Source organism: Globicephala melas, chromosome 2, assembly GCF_963455315.2.
Source record: "Globicephala melas chromosome 2, mGloMel1.2, whole genome shotgun sequence".
NCBI lineage: Eukaryota > Metazoa > Chordata > Mammalia > Artiodactyla > Delphinidae > Globicephala > Globicephala melas.
Window position 1 is genome coordinate 11232726 of NC_083315.2, and position 21164 is coordinate 11253889.

General features: G+C 41.7%; 1 protein-coding gene across 6 annotated transcripts in view; it reads right to left on the bottom strand.

Annotated features, from left to right (window-relative positions):
• The window catches only part of KIAA1217 (KIAA1217 ortholog), a 326826-nt gene that overhangs the window by 111119 nt on the left and 194543 nt on the right, over positions 1 to 21164 (bottom strand). For all 6 annotated transcript variants that reach the window (XM_030837164.3, XM_060292855.2, XM_030837160.3 and 3 more), the window contains exons 4-5: positions 8203 to 8401; positions 4164 to 4257 (exon numbers count right to left, since the gene is read on the bottom strand). In XM_030837164.3, the coding sequence (XP_030693024.2) occupies positions 4164 to 4257; positions 8203 to 8401 (293 nt within the window). The remainder of the gene's footprint in view (positions 1 to 4163; positions 4258 to 8202; positions 8402 to 21164) is intronic.

Here is a 21164-nt window from a genome sequence, read left to right on the forward strand (position 1 = left end):
CCTTGGGAAGTAATCTCAAAGCACACAAGAAGGTGGAAAAGCCTGAAAACTGTGGAAAAGCCTGAAAACTGTGTAAGAGCCACTAGGTTTGGTGAACTGGAAGTCCCTGGTACCCTCTGAGAGCCACAGAATGGAATAGCTCATCTTCTGAGTTGTACATGTGTGAATTACAAACCCATGAGTACATATGTAATTTTGGCAAAAGGGCCCGTTCCATGTGGTGCGCTCAGCCCCTTGGGAACTTAATTATCAAAGCTACTATCTAATGTGATGAAACAAAAGCCAGGCGATTCATTGAGATCTGGGTGATTTGCACCCACATGTAAAGAGTGAGGGGATGCTCAGTCCCAGCAGAGAACCACAAGTCTCATTGGATAGACTAGCTTCAAAAATGCTCAGCTCAGGAAGGAACGAAAACGCTAAACTGAAAAGATACATGCACCCCATTGTTCACAGCAGCACTATTTACAATAGCCAAGACATCGAAACAACCCAAGTGCCCATTAACTGATGACTGGCTTAAGAAGATGAGGTGTGTGTGTGTATGTATGTGTGTATATACATACATACACATATATATATATATATATACACACATACACACACAATGAAATATTACTCTTCCATAAAAAGAATGAAATATTGTCATTTGCACCAACATGAATTGACCTAGAGAATATTATACTTAGTGAAGTCAGACAGACAAATACTATATGATATCACTTATATGTGGAACCTAAAAATATTACAAATGAATCTATATACAAAACAGAAACAGACTCACAGACAAAGAAAACAAACACATGTTTACCGAACGGGAGAGGGAGGGAAGAAGGGAGGGACAAATTAGGAGTATGGGATTAATAGACACAAACTATTATACATAAGATAGATAAGCAATAAGGATTTACTGCATAGCACAGGGAACTATATTCAATATCTTATAATAGCCTAAAATAGAATATAATCTGAAAAAAATAACTGAATCCCTTTGCTGTACACCTGAAACTAACACAATATTGTATATCAACTATACTTCAATTAAAGAAATAAATCAATTTAAAAAATGCTCAGCTAGATGCTCAATGAAAAACTCGACACGTGTTTTCCCCGCCAAACATCTATTCCACGCACACCCTAAGGCCCCAAACCTCGGCGTTAATACTTAATAGCTCTCCATGCTTCACGACTAACACCACTACCATCACTGCTCTGGATAACTGACCGTTTTGGATCCGGAGTCTCACATTTTCTCCTCTCTCACAGGCAAGATATTAAATTCATTGTCTAAGGAAAGTCCCCGAGGCCACCACAAAGTGCTGGCATTGCCGCTGTCGTACCTCGGCCTGGTCCCACCCATGTTTTCCGAGACACGCATGTGTATTGGTAACAAGTGGGCAGCTGGGAGGTCTGGCCCAGGCTGCCTCTGGAGGCTGGTGGATGAAGACCAGCGACATGAGGTGCAGGGCTGCACAACTGCTTCAGGTGAGCAGTTATCATCGAATTCCTTCCCGGCCACGTGAGCATTGCGAACACACGAGAAGACGGAGCTCTCCACCCACCATGCAGCTTGGTTTAGTCTATAGCAGTTGATCCTTGTTCTCTATTTCTGTTACCATGAGCAGTGGGCTTATGCAGCTGCATTCCTGGCAGGACTCAACAAAGCTTCCTTTCCTTTAATAGCAAGGCAGCCACCTTCATCAAGAAGGAGACAGAATTCCAACCCCCAGAGCCAAAAGGTGAGGCAGAAGGAATTCCAGGTCTTTTAGCTTCTGGAATCCATCAATAGGGGCCAAGTTGCAAACTGCAGGCACGATCACACTGAGTTGGTTTTAAAACTGCGTTCTATTTCTCATTTCTAAGTCGTCTTCACTGAAACCTGAAAGTTTTTCTGTGGGCTGGATGGTGAACATTCGTTTCCCCTCCTCTAGGGCGAACAGTCTGACTTTCCTCCAGAGAACACTGCTGTCTAAAGCAGGCTGTGGGCCACTCGGAAAGTGACCCACAAGGGTCTCATTGAAAAGTAAAAACTGAACAACTCTACTGAAACCCAGAGCCAAAGTACTGAATCCTCATAGACTCTGTCCAGATGGTTAATACTTGATTTTCTCCGTGCTCACTGCTGCTCCTTACGGAGGTACCACATCTGCTCAAGAGTTAAAAACAGGTGTCCTCTCCAGCCATAAACAAGATTTTCAGAGGCGATTCTGAGGCCCCTGTGCGGACTGCATGTAGCAAAAACAGAACTCTGAAACTCATGAAACTTTGAAGGCTAGATGTCTCAAAAAGTAAGGATCTCCAAGGGAGCAAGGACTCTGAAGAATGTCACCGAGAAAGAGAAGAATGGGGTCATGAAAAGCAAAGTGTACCATAAAATCCGGCGCAGGCTTTGTGAATAGCGTGATTCCATCAGTCTTCACGTGGAGCTGGTTTATACTGAAAGTGTAATGCCTAAAAGCCAACTTCCAACTCCTAGCTTTCCTCAAGTAGCAGCACAGCCTCCACTTCAAATCACAGATTATTTCTGACATAAAAAAGCAGCCGTGGAGAATGTAAGAGGCCTCTTCCTCCAAAAGTGTGTAGGCTCTGATCCCACAATGTCATCACTCATCTTCCAGTCCAGAATGACATGGAAATTCTCCCAGCACTTTCTATCTTACCTCCTGGCCTCTTGGTCCTAAACTCACAGACCTAAACTCACAGACCCTGTGTGGTAGGCAGAACAACGATGTCTTCGTCCTAGTCCCCAGAACCTGTGACTACACGGAAAAGGGGATGAAGGTGGCCAATCAGCTGACCCTAATACAGGGAGATCATTCTGGAGTCTTGGGCCCAATGTTATGACAAGTGTCCTTAACAGAGGAAGAGGGAGGGCTGGAGGTGTGATGAGGGAAGCAGGGTCAGAAAGATGCTATTTGGCTGGGTTTAGAGATGGAGGAAAAGGGCTACAAGATGAAGAATGGGGGTGGCTTCTAGAAGCTGGAGGAAAAAAAAGGAAACATATTGTCTCCAAGCTTCTGGAAAGGAATGCCAGTGACCTCTTGATTTGAGTCCACTGGAGTTATGTTGGACTTCTGACCTCTAGAACTGTAAGGTAGTAAATCTGTGTCATTGTAAGCCACTAAATACATGATAATTTGTTACAGCAGCAGTACAAAAACTAATACCCACTGTCAGGAAGCACAGACCTTGAAGAACACTACTGCAACTCTAGGACAGACAGTGCCTGGGTTTCTTTGGCAATAGGACCTCCTCATTTACTTTTCTTCTAGTAAAACTCTTTTCAGCATCTAGTGCTAATCCTCAGAAAGGATGATATAAAATGGCGAGGCACCTTCTAAATTTGTGTGGGGCAATGGGTTGGGGTAGGGGAAAGGTGCATCTGGAGAAGTTAATCTTTTTTTCTTCTCATTTTTACTGCAGAGGAATGTAGCGCTACTGTTAGAAACTCAATCCCTTTCTAATGGACTTGCATTAGTGTGATTTTACAATCTGTCTTTTCAGTTTCCCTGTTCTTTATTCTTCAGAATATCCCTGTGTGCTTTGAATGTCTGGATAATCTTCTACGATGATCTAAATCTAGAGAATTTTAGCCCACAAAGCATGCGGATTTTTGTACTTTGCCCTCAACACAATTCAGGTGACATTGGATAATATTTAACACTATTTGCTGTTATAACAGCAAACAGTCCTGAATTAGGAGGTGAATAACTTAATTAGGCTGCTAGGACTTGGCATAGCAGATATAAGGATATTAATAGATTCTACATGCAGTTGTGCACGGGCTTTGTTGTTGTTGGTATGTTACCCTTGTTTTTAACTGGAGAAAAAACAGCAAGAGATCCTCTGAGTAAGTTAATATATTATAGACCAAGAACTCTTTCATGTACAGATTTTCAGGACCCCCCTGGAGTCAGGATATAACTAAACTCCATGCTTAGAGGTGAATTAGGATGTGTGAAGCCCTGTTTCAATCCCTTTACTCCAAATGATAAGGAAATCTGATTTCTCTACCAATGAACAAATAATGAGTTATCAGACAAGAAGAGCAGTAAGAACCCCCCAGATCTGGTGTTTGGGTGTGATTACACAGGGAACCAACACCAGAAGGAGGGATGGTTCAACCCACAGAATTCAAGTAAAAATAGAACAGGGACACTCACCCTCACGTCTCCGTTCACAGTTTTCGGCGTGTGGTTGAATGCGTGGGCAGGATCCTTGTTGTACACTTTGAGAAGGGATCTGTCCTGAATGTTCCTGGAATCGGAAACATCAATAACTATGGCAGATGAAAGGAGCCTTATTTTGGCCATTTCCTCCGTCTGCCCGTAAGCATCAGGTAAAAGACATCCACAGACAATCTAGCCGTTGTGTGCAATCAACCAGGCAAAACGTTCTTTTACCATAAAAATAGGCAAAAATAAATAAGGCAAAGGAGAAAAATGACTTCAGCTTTTCTTTCCTTTCCTTTTTATTTTGGTTCCTCAGCAAAGTATTATTCTTTCCCCGCAGTTCTCCACCCGTAAACATCGGGTAGCATAAACCTTCTTTCAAGATTCTGGGTAATGAAAGTTAACACTTTAAGAAACAATAAAGCTCCCATATTTACAATACATTCAAAGGAATTTGGTTAATATTTAAATATTTAATTGTTTACTTTGCCCAGACACCTGGTTTTCTGCTTATCTCACGAATACATGCAAAGGAAAAATGCTTTTTTTCCCTTCAAACACCTTAAGCAAGGGAAAGAAAATGTATTTGCAGTCCAGAAAAAAAAAAGTACCACAAAGATCAAAACTAGTATCTTTACGATGCCTTTTTTTTCTTCCATAGTGGATTTTTTTTTTTGAAGGCATTTAAAAATTTTACTAGATTCTTCTCTCCATAGTGGATTTTTAAAAATACTGTTCTACATACAAGTTGAATTACAGGAAAAGCAGCGGATAAATTCTTCCACTGGTCTGTCTCTCCCTCTGAAAACACTTAGAACCCTGGAGTCACTCGTACTGCTGCAAAGGACAGAACCACAATTTGCTAAGAGCCTACCTCAAAATTATTTAAGAGCTTAGGAATGTCTACGAAGTCCTTCGCCCTCCACCTGCGGCTTTCATCAGCAGAAGGGACACCCCCAGGAACGTTTAGCCCCGTCTACACTGTGATTCCTGCCAGTGCCAGCGTGGTGAGCTCAGGGAACCCTGTGCAGGAAGACACGTTCCTTTCCTCCAGCTGCAGCCACATGTTCTGTGGGCCGATCGCAATCATTGGGATTATTGGGTTGTGCTTCTGTTTTCAACGAAGTGGCGCATCCTTGGACGAGGCTCGCTTCCCTCCAACAAATACCCATCAGTGGTTGCTTTAAAGCAGTGACTAGCCCCAGCTTGCACGGTTGCTCCAAATTTCAAGCAGCTCATTAGAAGTCTGCTTAAGGGGAGGCGTGCGGTCCTTGTTATTAGAAGGGACTAAGTTACTAGGAGGTAAAGAGGTTGCGGAAGAAAAGGATGTGGGGATTCACTGCAGGAACTCACCCTGTGGCTGGGAGGAGGAGGGGGCAAAGTCCCAAGGGACGATGTAAGGAAACTGAAAACCTTACTTGAGCCATGAAAAAAACTCAGTGTGGGTCTGAAGGTATTTAAAACACAGGAGGTTGATTTATTAATTTAGAAACATGTTCATCCAAGATGAACCAACAGTAAAGGCCCAGCTTGCGTTTACCATGGCGACATTTACAACACAGAATTTCAGCCTAAACTCTCTGTAGCATTTCCCTAAGGAAAAGGTGGAGAACCCAACACCATGATGAAAGAACCAAATGTTTAACAAATATACCGTCACTTCAAAAATATTGGATGTGAAATGATATTTGTCTCTGGGTTTAGAAGACTAAAGCCAGTGTCTTCAGGTAAAATCTACACGCTACATTTTTTTTTCTTGCAAGGAGCGAGGTTCTATTTAATGCTGATGGTGAAATAAAATAAAATAAAATATACTTGGGGCATTTTATGCATAAAAGCAAAGAATAATAATTCTTTGGAAAGGACACACATGTGATCATCTCACATAAATATTATAATCATCACCACATAAACACATTTTATCCACTTAAATATTTTGAGATCTACTTTTTATATGTAAATCAAAACACTGAAAAGTAAAATTATAGACAAATTTATAAACCAAGGACTTTCCACTTAAACATTTTAAATGAGATTTTAAAAAAATCAGGCTATCAGTACCGCAGCCTAAGAATCAAGGAGACCATCACTTCCGCAAATAGAAACAAACTAACTGAAAATTATTATTGTTTAAAGTGATCACTTCTCTCAGGCTCTGCTTTCATTTATTGGGTTGGCCAAAAAGTTCATTCAGGTTTTCCATAACATCTTATGGAAAAACCAGAATGAACTTTTCGGCCAATCCAATATTTTATCAACTGAATTTGCATCAAGAAAGATCATCTCAGTTTGGAAGTTTTGGGTACCTTTTCCTCTTTGTCGTCCCTCCCATTTCTCCTTTTGTGACTACGTCACACATTCCCAAAGAATGTGTGCAGAAAGTCTTAGTAGTCATACTCTGAGGCTTGGGAAAGCCTCTAGAAAATCATGACTCATTGTAATACAAAAATTCTTGTACGGGCTGCAAGACAGTGGGGTCCAACTGCTTACAATAATCTCATCAGCCTTGAGCTCCACAATCGAAAGTGGCTTTGTGTAGTTTCATGTGTATTTATTATTACCATATCCCTCAAGTTCTCTAACTGCAAAACGCAGAAATTCAAGAAGATGGTTGTCCATGTTAAACCACTACATGGGATTATATTACTGTGAACATACTCTCTAAATATCACGTGAGTACTTCATGTTTAAGTTTATGCTTTGTAAATTCAGGATGTTTTTGGTGAGAGCTTGATTCATAATTTATTTCAAAAAACAAATGTGAATTTTCTGAAATTCATGAATATTGAAACATGTTTTTAAAAAGCAGGAAGGTTGGGTAACAGATATAGCACCTATACCTGAGGGCATGTGTCAAACCTTGAAAGCTCTAAATTACTCATATGCCTTGGTACATGCCCAGATATGTCATTTCAGATCACTGTTAGATATTTATCAGTTTACATTTATTATGCACTAAAGGCATATTTTAAAAAAGTAGTTCCTATTAATTCCATGATGAAGAAACAGGAAAGTCTGCTATCCCCACAGGGAAGGGATCCACAAGTCCAAGTTGGGGCCCAGATGAGTTGAGGGGAGAACATTCTGAGGGAATAAAAAATTCTTGGCCCAGAATATGGACAGTCAGGTTTGGGTCTGGGTTTAGAAATTAATTGGCTACATGATCTTGAGTAAGTCTTAACATTTATGCATCTGAGGTTCTGGTCCCATCAAATGAAAGGGCTGGATGAGTCGCTCAATCATTTTTTTCCGCTCTAGAATGTTCAGCGGCTATACTAGCGACTGCTTACTTGCGTTGATTTAAGTCCTGTTTCTCAGGCTTGTTTGGCTGGAAGAGCTCAGATGGTCCCTTCTGTTCTATGCACAACACCCCTGCGGTTGATAAAGACGTTTCTCTTTCCATGCCACCTGCCACAGCATGACTCCATTTAGCCTCGTTTTAGAGTACATTTTACTAGAAGCCCAGGAGAAAGCTCACTGAGAAAGTGGGATCCTTTAGTAAAGGCCAACTATTTAAGAAACAAATGGAAAAGGAACGCTTCTTAGCCTCCTTTCTTGTGGACAATAGCATAGAGTCCACTGCTTTTATTCTAACTTGTTCGTATAAAGAATAGGCCAGTGAGATCATTACCTAAAATGTCTACAGGCTCTGTCTGTGATGACAAGAACCCTTGAGAAGGAGTTGGTTAAATTCCACCTGTAAGTATAACCTTCAACTCATATGATCTTTCTGGGCCTTAGTTCTCCTAACTCTTAGATGAACAGCAGACTGGCTCATTTCTTCCATTCCTTTCACAAGTAACATGCAAAGATCTGTGTGGGAGAAGTCTGTCCTCACCTTTGTAAACCAAACCTTGTCAATAAGTTCTAGAAAACCAGATAGTGGTTTCACACCTGGGTAAAATAAACCTGCCCACCAGGACAACAGGTGTGCTTTCTTCACTGGAACACAAAGAGATAAGGAGTCGGAACCAACCGTCAACGCAAGATGGTGGACACACGCACACGAACAAATGACGTAACTGCTTACCTGACATCATTTAACTCATAATAGACATTTCTGCTTTCATCTTTGATGTAAATGGCGACACTGGGCGACTCCAGCATTTTCATGGTGAGCTGCTGTGGAAAGGCACTTACGAAGAGAGCACGGATTGTGTCTGCACTTGTAATTTCATTCGGCATCCTGAGCTGCTTGGTTTCATCTCCATACTGGAGATAAAGAACCCCTGCGCACAAGATGGACACAGTTATCAGTCACAGACCAAGACTCAACGACACACAGCACAAGCTAAGCCACTTCTGCCCTACCACAGGCAGGACACGCTTGCAAAGCACATCACCAGAGACATGTGTTTGGAATTTCCAAGAAATGCACTCTCTGGTTATGATGTAAATACCCACTTTTATTCTTTGGAGTCTGGGCAGGTGTTAAAGAGGCTCATTTTCAACTATTTTAAAACCAAAAGGACAAGAAGCTAACCTTTGGTAACCTAAGGCAAAAGACAACAATACTCAATTCCCTTGAAAGGTATATTTAGGAATTTGACCCCATAGGGTGAATTTTTTCCCACATCTTTCACTGACCAGGAACACAATCATTACAGCCATAGGTAAACGACATAGCTTATGTCTTTATGTCCATTCAGAAGTGTTTTAGGTGGAAATGCATTTCTGTGGCTCTAATACATATTGAATGTTAATATCAAATGAAAATATCTGCAAGAGCCTGGGGCCCCGATGTATCAGAAAGAAAATGGAGCAAATCAGTTACACAAAGAGCAACACAAGCACAGGATCATAGCATTTTAAACTTCCAGGGGGCACGTGGTTCCCCATGAACCCTGCCTCCCAGCCGTCACGGCCCTGTGGAGTGTCCCTTCCCACGTGGGGTCTGGGCTTGGCCACGTGACCTGCTTTGGCCAATGGGACACTAGCAAGTGTGACGCAAAACGGAAGCTCAATACGAGTTTGCACAAGAGAGCTTGCCTTCTTGGTGAGTGTGGTCTTGGACGCTCCCTCACGGAACCAAGCGTCCATGGAGCCCAACCGAGGCCACATGAAGAAGAACGGAAGCCCTGACTGACGGCCCCCGCTGAGCACCCATTCTCCAGCCAGGACCACTGGCCAGTCATGTGGGTGCACCATCTTGAGAGGGGAACCCTCAGTCCCAGGAGAGCTGTCCCAGCCGATGTCCCATGGAACAGAAATGAGATGCCCCCTCCACACACTGCCCAAATGGCAGAATCATGAGCAAATAAACAATTGTGGTTGCTTTAGGTCACTATGTTTAGGGTCACTTGTTGTTCAGAGATAGATAACTGCGTCGGGACGGAAGATCCTGACATTTCGTTTTGACTCCTACTTCTTGTGAGAATCTCCTGAGGCACTCTACCAGGACCAACAGAGTAATTGTTGGCAGGAGAGACTCGAAATAGAACAGAATGTGACTTGTGCTTAAATATGGCAGTTGATGTAACCAATTTATGTCCATCTCCTTCTGAAATTCCATTCAGATGACAATGAAGAATTAAAAAAGTGTACATCAAAGAATTAAGGGGAGGAGAGAGGAGACAACAGCAGACGAGAGAAAGCTGACACCTAGGTCTTCAAGCACAGAACTCTGCATAACTGCAGGGCCAGGGAAGTTCAGGAAAAGAGGCACCAGATCCTTCTGAAGCTAAGAACGCAGAGTGAGTGGAACGCATGAGGGCTGGCTGAATCTTTGTAATGGTGCAACACGCTTCCTCCATCCCCCTGTCTACGCCATTCAGCCAGGCGATTCCCCAAAGCCACAGCAGAACCACTGAAGAGGCTGAACCCACGGACTGGATTCTGGGTCACGAAGCACAGGGGAAGGTGCATGAGGTGCCCTCTGACAAAATTCTGGCAAAGGGCTGACGTCTTGGTCAGGAAACTGGAGGAAAGCTGACTGTCCTCCAAGAACAGACCAACAGATTTTTGAGGGTAAGGTTTCGATTCTGTCCGGTCACTCCATCGTGAAGCACCCTGGGCCATATATAAAAGCTTCCAGTGAGTACAACCGTGCCTCGCTTATGCATGAACAGACTAGCAAGGGTTAACAGACATTTCATAAAGCCTCTTTCATGTGAGAAATAAACAGAAAACAGAAACTCAGAAGAGATGAGACAGTCCAAGAAGAGGGGAAATTTGGAGGGCAAGAGCGAGCTCTGGGGACCATGAGAACAGAAATGACAAATTCAGTGGAGAAGAAAAAGTTGACGAAATCTCAAAAAGGGCAGCAAAACGACTACGAGAGGGGAAAAGGTGAGAACCAGTAAGAACAATAGAGAATGACTTCAGAGCCTCTCAATTCCTAATAATGGGGATTTGGGTAAGGAGGTCAGGAAAAGCAGAGCAGTTTTCCAAAAGTATTATAAGATTTTTTTTTTTCTCCCCAAACTGAAGGACATGAGCTTGGAGACTGAAAGTGTTCATGAAATGCTCAACACACTCAGGCTTGTCCCTGAGACGTTCCAGATGGCAGGGGAAACACAGAGGTTCCTACAAGTTCCCAGCGGGTGTGGAGAAAAGTCACAGAGGAAGGAGAAGTCAGAAGGGCATTCGCTTTCTTAACAGCAGCCCAGAAACCAAAGACAATGGAGACACAGCCTCGAAAACCCGGGAGGAAATATTTTTGATCTAAGTCTATATTTATCCAAACCATTCATCAAGTCTTTCATTAAAGTCAGCTTCCCAGCGAGGCCTCCCCTCACCACCTTCTCCAAAATTTCAGCACCCACTCTGTCTCATATTTCATACCCCAGCCCTGCTTCATTTTCTTCCTGAGTGTTTTTCACTAGACACTGTAACTCATATTTTCATTATTACTACTGTTTATTGTCAGTCTCTCCTGCCGAAATGGAAGCTTCATGAGGCCAGGGATTTTAAAAAATACATCCAATTCCTCTTGTCTCCTTTTAATTTTTTATGATGTATGTATTTATTTATTGGCTGCACCTCACGGCTGGCGGAATCTTAGTTCCCCGCCAGGGACTGAATCCGCATCCTCGGCAGCGGAAGAGCAGAGTCCCAACCACTGGACCGCCAGGGAATTCGGCCAGGGATTTCTTTAAAAATGTTTCTTGTTGTTGATGTTCACCAGGGCATCCTTAGTACCTGTGATACTACCAATGATATAGTAGGTTCTTAATAAATATTTGTTGAATGAATGAATGAATGATTTATTAGTCATTAGTCAAAAGGAATGTTCATTTGGGGATCCATCTGAGCTGTAAGAGCTTTTGCTGCATGATGTGAACAGCCTAGGAATCTTGTTCCTGGTTTGGATACACATGAGAAGCACGTTCTGAAGTGGCCATTTCCTTGATTGGAGTAGACCTTCAGAGAGTTAGTTTTCTAGAATTTCCATGCTGTTACACGTTTTTCAGTGTACAGAAAAAGCCTTTCAAGCCTGTCTGATCATAGATTGTGCAACGTCTTTGCCCCGAACGGGAGATGTGGTGACTGTCCATGTGATTGCTAATGTCATATCCAAAGGCCAAAACCACTCTTGAGGTCTGAGCCCCAACTATGCCTGGGTGGGGCCCCTGTACATGGGCCACTAGTGGCCTCACTACAGTCAAATATCACGGCCTCATTCCCCAAAAGGGCCTGGTTTTCATTCCCACATCTGCATTCTGTACGTGTGTGTGCTTGAAATAGAATTTGTAGGCTGCTCTGAGTGAAAAAAACAATTGGGGCTAAACTACAGTTACCTCGGGGTCTGGGTGGTGCAGCTGCCAGCTGGGTACACAAGTCCAGTTACAGATCGTGAAAATCCACAGAAGACGGAAAAGATGCCTTTACAAACAGAGGAGAAGAGTCTTTTTACACTTGGTTCGGTCTGCCTTCTCAGTTCAGGAAAGGTATTTAGAAATGCTTAAACTCAGAAGGAATTTTCTGAATCTACGATGGCGTGTTGTTGGCACGGCGATGAGATTCAGCATGCTCTGGCATTCTTCCCTCGCGCTGAGTTAGTGCTGGCTGTTCCAGATTCAGAGGAAGGCTGAAGGACGTTAGATGATAAACTCCCTTTTTGTGAAGAAGGGAAGAGGACATGCGAAATGCATTTATAGGATGTCTGCTGTGTGTCAGGAACGGTACGCGTGTAATTTCACTGAATCAGCACCTCTGATGAGGTCGGTGTTATGGCCCCATTTCACAGATAGGGAGAAGGTAGCTCAGGAGGTCCAAGTAACTTGCCACAAGTTACAGGTGGTAAAATGGCTTAACTAACTTATATACCCCACTTTGTCAATCCGCAGAAGCCACAATCTCTCCCTGGAAGCACACAGCCTCTAAAATTTTGCATTTAGCCACATCCATTTCCTCTAGCTGGCCTCTCTGGACCATCTTAGCTGTCCTTACACTTTTAGCCTGACCATCTGCTTGAAGATGTGGAAGCATGATGGGGGCAGCTTGGAAAAAATATTCCTGTCTTGAAGTCAACTGAAGTAAATGATGACACGTGGTTAGAAATAATGCACGTGCTGGGGGAGTAGGGGAAGGCGCAGAGCCCTGAAAGCAAGAGTGTTGAAAGGAACCTCACAGCACTTGCAGACCTTCTGAGAAGCCTGAACACTTGGGTTCTTCCATCTCAATGGCTCTGCAAATGGAATGTGTGTTTGTCACCAAGAACTCTTGGTGACATTCTGCAAAAAATTAAGTGCACTTGGCAGGTCACATCGTGTTACACATCCTCATAATTTTCTGAATCTCAGAATCCATTCCAGAATGCGGGACATCTTCTAAAATGTTCTTTATCTTCATATGGCATGCAAGGATTTTCACTGTGTGACCTTGCTAAGAACTGAATATTCATGTTCCTCCAAAATTCATGTTAAACTCCTAATCCCCACTGTGATGGCATTTGGAGGTGGGGTCTCTGGGAGGTAATTAGGTCATGAGGGTGGAGCCCCTTCCCCAATGGGATTAGCACTCTCATAAGAACAGACATGGCAGAGTTTCTTTTCTATCTCTGCTCTCTGGCTTGTGGGGATACAATGAGATGATGGCTAACTGCAAACCAGGAAGTGGGTCCTACCCAGCCACTTTGACCTTGGACTTCCCAGCCTCTGCAACTGTGGGAAATACATTGTTGTCTAAGACACCCTGTCTTCAGTAATTTGTCACAGCCGCCCAAACCAACTAAAACAGACCTCAGCCTCCCGTCGCTGCCTTATTACCCCAAATCACGCCACATTCCTAGGACATCATAGTTGTACTGGACATTGTGCTGCTCTGTGACCTTATGAAGCACGCTCACTCTCCACGCTGTGCCACCCACTTGGGGGACTTTCCCACCACTTCTGCGTAGCACGTGCTCTATCTCTGAGCCATCTTCCGCCAACACTTTTCCATTAAGAATTGAGGAAATTTTCTCAAATATGTCTTATTGAAATTGCAAGCATGACTTTTGCATTTCTGCGAAATTCTGCATCCCAATTAGCTGCATTCATCAAACGGTAATAGATAGTAAAGTGTTAGGCACGTAATAGATGCTCAGATATCTTTTAGCTGAAATCAATTCTCCCGGTAACGTGGCCATGACTTAATCAGACGTAGGCTTGCCTTCTGGAATGCCTTCTACAATTTCCCCTAAACGGCATTTTCTGCAGGCAGATGATGGTGACAATTCCAAATGACCTAAATGCCTCCGTTTCTCCAAATCCAGGCGAATCAATACACATTGTAACTGGCAAATGGCTAATGCCCTAAAAATACAAAGAGCTCTCAGAGTACTTTCTGATGGAAAACTGACAATTTTCACCTTAATTAGAAAAACATAAATATTAAAATAATAAGATAGCTTTTTATACCCATGAAATTAGCAAAAGTTTTTACAATAAAATAAACAGGGCTGACAGGAGCTGGGAAAATGAGTTCCCTCACAAACCACTGCTGGGAAAGAAAGTTGATCCCACTTCTCCAAAGAGCTACTTGGCAATATGCGTCAAAAGCCCCCAAAATACACATATGGTTTGAGCCAGTAATTCAACTTCTACACGTTTACGCACAAAGATATACTTACCAGGATGCTCAGTAAATCATCGTTTATAAGAATAAGCGGGGGTGGGGGAGGAAGAGTGGATTCCTCTCTAGAGGATTCATTTAATTAGAGGATTCATTTAATAAATCAGTTCATATAATAAATCCATTCACTGGAACACTACACTGTTATTAAAAGGAATTCTAAAAGAAACTGGCAATGAGAAAAAAATTTGTCAAGTGGCAAAGTATGTTATAAAACAGAAAGGAATTAGACGTTAAAAAACCAATTAATCACCTTAATGGCAGTGATGGATCCAAGTTTTGTGGGTCCTGAAGCTTATTACAATTTTGAGGGACCTCCTTCAGAATAAGAATACCAAGTTAGAAACATAAAATTCATGATGAAAGTAAATCATTTATTTATAGGGGCCTGAACCTTGGTCTCATCAGGTTCATGGTTTAGTCTTCCTATTCGATGAATGTCCAGAGAGGTTGTCTCTGGGTGGGAAGTTCCTGGGCGATGCTCTTTTCTTCATGATTTTCTATATTTTTTATATTTTCTCAAATTAGCACGCTTTGATTCGATCATCTTAAAAGATGACCCTCACAGATCTAAAGAGACTGGCCAGTTAGGGCTTCTATTCAGTTAATTGGGTAATTTTTTAAGCCAGAAGTGATGGGCCAAGGGAGGGGAACAATTAAACTATGAGTGGAGCTGGCAGAATGTAAACTGGCATCTGAAATGGGGAAGACATTGGTATTTAATACAAGCGAAAGATTCTAGTATAGTTAATGTCGTGGTGTTATCCTTAAGAGACTGAATTTAAGAGTCTTATGATTTAAAAAAGAAGTGTAATGCACTGAAATGTACCTTGGACGGACTTGTAGAGATGGCTTTATTCATTCAAGAGACCAGCCTCTATACTGTGCCAGGAATGGGAGGTACGGCGGTAAACCAAGGGTCACACCCTGTGTTCTAACCTACACAGTGGTTCCATAAATGACACTGTTATGTAGAAGTTAACAATTCAGGTCCAACACCAGCTGACATTTTGTTTCAGACACAGCAGCAGTTTGAAGACCTGGCCACATGTGTTCCTTGAAAAGTGCTACCATGCCCTCTGATGTCGGAAATAGTTCACATTCCGGAGAGGACTCACGTTGCCACGCCCCTTCCTACGGAATAGCTTTTCAAGTAGGTGACAAAGCAAGATGTTGAGCGTTGCCTTGCACGGAAGAAAAAGATAATAGAAAATGTGTTCTCCACAGGAAGTCTGGATGCTCTTTTATTCTGGGGGGGGAGGGGTGGGGAATAACTTTACTCAGCTTTTAGTGTCTTTGATTTAGGTAAATACCAAATCTTTGCTGCAGTAACTGAAATGGATTATATCAATCAGATATTTTCTTATTTCTTTCAGACATGTGATATTTAAAGACAAGGCAAGACTTTGTTAAGTCTTTTAACTAATTTATCTTCTATGAGTTATAACTGGAGAACGATGAAGACCCTATGGAAAGTCTTCATGAGGGACTGAAAAATTGCAGCAGCAATTTTAAGCGAAATGCTAATTTAGAACGTGCTTTAAAGAGTCATGACTGTGGAGCAACACGTGTTAGAATCATGACAGGGTGTGTAAAAAATAAGTTTGTATAGAAGTTAAATATGATAGAGTCTTGCCCACCCAACAACCTGACTGACAGCAGTCAGTGGACAGAGATCCTTCTGGGAGGTACTCATTCTTGACATAGAGTCTTAGTAACGGCATCGGTAGTGCTTAATCACTTAACTTGGTTTTGTTCCAGACAAATTAGTACAGTTGGGACTCAAGTGAAATGATAATACTGTTGAAGTGAGCATCCCAAAGCATTTCTCTAAAAAACACTGATATCTGTTGATAACTTTTGGAATTCAGGCTGTGTTAAAGATGTGCATATCTAAGATGCTGATTTCTGGTGCCATGAGCCAGTCCTTCCCAGTGGGTCTTACTGCCCTCTTACATGGAGAGTTAGACACTTGACTATGAAGAGGTTACAGTGCAAAGTCACTCAGAGAAACAGCAGCCGGGTCAATAATTTAATCTTAAGGCTTACTCAACAATTAAGGCAAAACATATTATAAGGACTTCCCTGGTGGCGCAGTGGTTGAGAATCCACCTGCCAATGCAGGGGACACGGGTTCGAGCCCTGGTCCGGGAAGATCCCACATGCCGCGGAGCAACTAAGCCCATGTGCCACAACTACTGAGCCTACGCTCTAGAGCCCGCGAGCCACAACTACTGAAGCTCATGTGCCTAGAGCCTATGCTCTGCAACAAGAGAAGCCACTGCAATGACAAGCCCGTGCTCCGCAACAAGAGAAGAGCCCACTCGGCACAACTAGAAAAAGCCTGCATGCAGCAATGAAGACCCAATGCAGCCAAAAAAAATAATAAAGTTAGAAGAAAAAGAGCAACAGAAATTATAAAAAATATATATATTATAAGAAAATGCTGTGAGAAACATAACTGATTGTGCGTATACTACAACTGTAATTGGATTCTTTCTTACAGTTAGGGTGAACTGCTGGTTAAATTAAACATTGCCATACCAACTCATTTTATAAGGCTAGTATTCACCTGGATATTAGGAAAGTAATAAAAGGAAAGACTTCAAATTTAAATGCAATCCCCTAGATTAAATAATAGCAAAGCAACTCTAGCAATGTATGAAAAAAGTACATCATGACCAAGAAGAGTTTATCTCAGGAGTGTAAAGATGGTTTAACACTAGAAAATCTAGTACTAATATGTTCTGCAATAATAAATAAGTAAAGAGAAACTCTATAGTAATCTTGATAGTGTCAGAAAAATGTTAAGAAAAATCCAAAACACATCTATAATTTAAAAAAAAATACAATAACTTAAGAATTAAAGGGCTTCCCTGGTGGCGCAGTGGTTAAGAATCCACCTGCCAATGCAGGGGACAGGGCTTCGAGCCCTGGTCCAGGAAGATCCCACATGCTGCGGAACAACTAAGCCCATGTGCCACAACTAGTGAGCCTGTGCTCTAGAGCCCATGAGACACAACTACTGAGCCCGCGTGCCACAACTATTGAAGCCTGTGCACCTAGATAGAGCCCGTGCTCCACAACAAGAGAAGCCACTGCAATGAGAAGCCCTCGCACTGCAACGAAGAGTAACCCCAGCTCACTGCAGCTAGAGAAAGCCCACGTGCAGCAACAAAGACCCAACGCAGCCAAAAATAAATTAAAATAAATAAATTAAAAAATAATAAAATAAAAAAAAGAATGAAAGAGAACTTTCTTAATGTGGTGAAAGGCATCCACCAAAAACCTCCGACAAGCACAGCACTCTATGATGAAATCTTAGAGGCATTCTCTTCAAATTCAGAATTTTTGCTATCTTTGCAGCTAAAGTTCCAGTCAATACAAGAAAAAGAAATACAAGGCATATGGATTGGAAGGGATCACCAAAATTGTGATTATTCTTAGATGATATACCAGAGAATCCAAGGAAACCTGCAGACACGGTGTTAGAATATGACTGAATAATACAAGATCAATATAGAGACTCGAAAGCCACCCCAAATACTAGAAAAAAATCAGAGAATATAGTTTGATAAAAACATACCACTTATAACAATATGTCAATTTTGAGGAACAATAGTAAGAGGGAGTATTTTCCTACCAGATATCAACACTATTAGGACAGTGTGGTTTTGGCACAGGGATAGAACAAACAGGACTACGGAACAAAATAGATTGCCTAGAAGAAGACACAGGTTTTATGAAAGCTTGGTATGACTGAGGTTGTGGTACAAGTCCATGGAGAAACAACTATTCAATACACAGTGTCAGGAAAATTGGTGTACCATATGGAAAAAGTAAAAAATATATCCTTTCCTTACAGCGTAAGTAAAATAAATTCCTAATGGACTAAAGACCTATGTGTGAGAAGCTAAACTATGAAACAAAATGAAACATGGTGTTGTATCCTTGCATACTGGTAGAGGAAAAGACTTTTAAAAGAAATAAAAACTATAAACCACAGAGAAAAGTATTGCCTTTTTTTTTTTTTTTTTTCCGGTTGCACCACATGGCTTTCTGGGTCTTAGTTTCCCGACCAGGGACTGAACCTGGGCCTTCGGCAGTGAAAGTGCAGAGTCCTAACCACTGGACGGTCAGGTAACTCCCAGAAAGTATTGCTTAATTAAAATGAATATTCTGTACTACAAAAGACACTGAAAACAAAGTAAAGAAGACAAACCAGAGTCTGAAAGAAGATATTTATAACTCACATGCTCTACCAGGGATTAGTAGTCCGAATAATTAAAGAACCCTCATAAATCAATAAGAAAATAGAAAATGGGCAATAGTGGATATGCAAAAATGGATATAAATACGCAACGCATGGCAGAAGAAACCCCAGCAGCCAATAAATATAAAAATGCCCAATCTCACTAGTAATTATGGAAACAAAAATGGAAACAATGATGTACTATTTTATACCCACCAGATAGGCAAAAGTCAGTAAATCCAATAACCTCAATTACTGGCGAAGCCATGGGAAAATGGGGTCTGTTATTCACTGCCGGTGAAAGTGAAAACTTGCACAATCATTTTAGGACACCTGGTGAAATGTCAGATGTGCACACTGTAAGCTCGCTATTTCCTGTAAATTATCCATCACAGATAAAAATCTCATGTGTGGTCACCGGCCCCATGGTGCTCACTGTGGCACTATTTCTCATTGATTTGTTCTCAGTGGTTCATTCATATAATGGAATTGTCAACAACAGTTATAATGAATGAAGTAGAACCACATCTACCAACATGGATGAATCTCCAAAAGGTAAAGTTGAGTGAACACAGAAAGTTGCAGAAGGATACACGCAGTACGATCCCATGTATGTAAGGTTTTATAACACAAAATAGTAATATATATTGTTTATGCGTGTACCAAATACAGCACAAGCGCCAAAACTTGCATGGCAGTTATACTCTCCAACTGCAGGGGTCGGTTAGCTCTGGGAAAGAAGAAGGAGGGAGGGGAGAAGATGGGGCTTTACATTTTACTTCTTTAAAAACATATGAAGCCTGAAGCTATTATAGAAATATTACCTTTCTTTTTAAAATTTGAGGGCTACCAGAGGTCAGCCTGACTATATTTTGATAAGCTTTGCGGGGGGGAATAAAAAAAATAAAATTTGACAACTTACATAGCACTTGCTGTGTGCCAGGCACTGATCTAAACCTTCTCCAAACAGATTAACTCATTTAATCTTCTTTATGAGGTTGCTATTGTAATTATCCCCATTTTACAGATGAGGAACACTGAGGCAAAGAGAAGTAACCTGTATGACTCACCCAGCTAATGATCTTAACCACTGCGCCACTCTGCCTCTTAGGTGTTAAACGGATGCGAGTATCTGTTTAATTTCAGTAATGTCTACTATGTTATTATATTGTTAGGTTTTCTGTACTTTTTCCTACCAAAAAAATTAAAAAATAAATCATTTTTTTTAAATGTTAAAATAATACTATCTAAATAGTGTTGCTTCCACAGAGCACCCAGATCTGACCCAGGAGCTTAAACCTGGATGTAGTTATGGAAATTGGCAAGTTTTCCTCGGCTTTTGATAAAAAAGTGGGTGTTGAAATTCTATAATACAGACCCAAAGAGTAAAGGCCACAAAAGGAAGCAGATTTCCTTGAAGAACACAAGTATAAAAGTACAATTATCATGGTCCCAGAAAAAAATTAATTGGCCTTTTATGGATATGAAAAGTACAACTTTTACAGAATTTCCAATGCATGTTTTCCAAGTATCAGAAAGACTTTGACTATAAATCAAAATGTATACATACCCATCCCACTAGGAGATTTATACATCGTGCATGGTCTTCAATCACACTGATTAGCAGATTTAAGCCCAGAGATTACGGACATTAGTGAGAAACCATCTGAGTTAATCGGAAATTTATTTTCTTCTATACTAAATTATTAGTGTCTTACATAATAATAACCAGTAATTATTATGGATGAATGAATATATCTTTAGAAAACTTCTCAGTATGAAATGCTGGTTTTTATATAAATTACATGTAGATTTAAAAATACCCACCCATATATAGTGTTATGAATTTTATTGTTCAGAATTTCTTTTATTTTCTATTATTATATGAAAATTATTCTACTTGAAAAGAGACAACCTGTCCGGTCCCTGAACTGGGGGAGAAAGACATTGGGAGGTGTTGATAGGACAAACTTCTTTTCTCCTCTGGTAAGCAAACCTCAGGATCGTCAACAACTTCCAGAGGAAACTTTCAGGGTAACTGGGAACCGTGCTGCTTCCTTATACTTTTACGCCCTAAGTCACGCAAATGACAAAAAATAAAAATTATCCTTTGATGACAAATGTTGTAAACAAATTCCAGTAGATCGATATCTGTGGATTCCATTTCATTAGACAGACTCCCCACTTTTTCAAATTCATGTTTTAAAAGCAGTAACTGTGGGATGCTTGGACCCCAAAGAGCCTTTAGTGCTACTTCTTCCTGCAACCTTCCCTTCCTCACATTCCTGGACTCCACATCCTGGTCTCCTCTGGAGGCCCAGCCTTCCGCCGGGGCTCTTGGCTCCAGTAATTCTACTCTCTGTCCATCTGTGACTCTCATGGGACTCATCCGTTCCCCAGCGCCTCAGTGAAATATTTGGGGGATAAAACCCATCTGTCTGCAAGCAGCTGGCCTTTGCCACCCTCAGGCCTGGGTGGGGGGCAGCACCCACGCAGGTAATGGAGCCGGAAAGCCGGGAGGGCCTTGGTCGAAGGGTGATACTCTGAGCATAGGTAGCCACTGACGAATATTCCAGAACACTCACATCTCACTCTTTGCTCTTCTGCTTCCAGGTCTGTGGAGGAGAGTGGTGAGAAAGAGGGCGTGGGCCATTAGGGGAATTCACATCTCACCCGCCTTCATT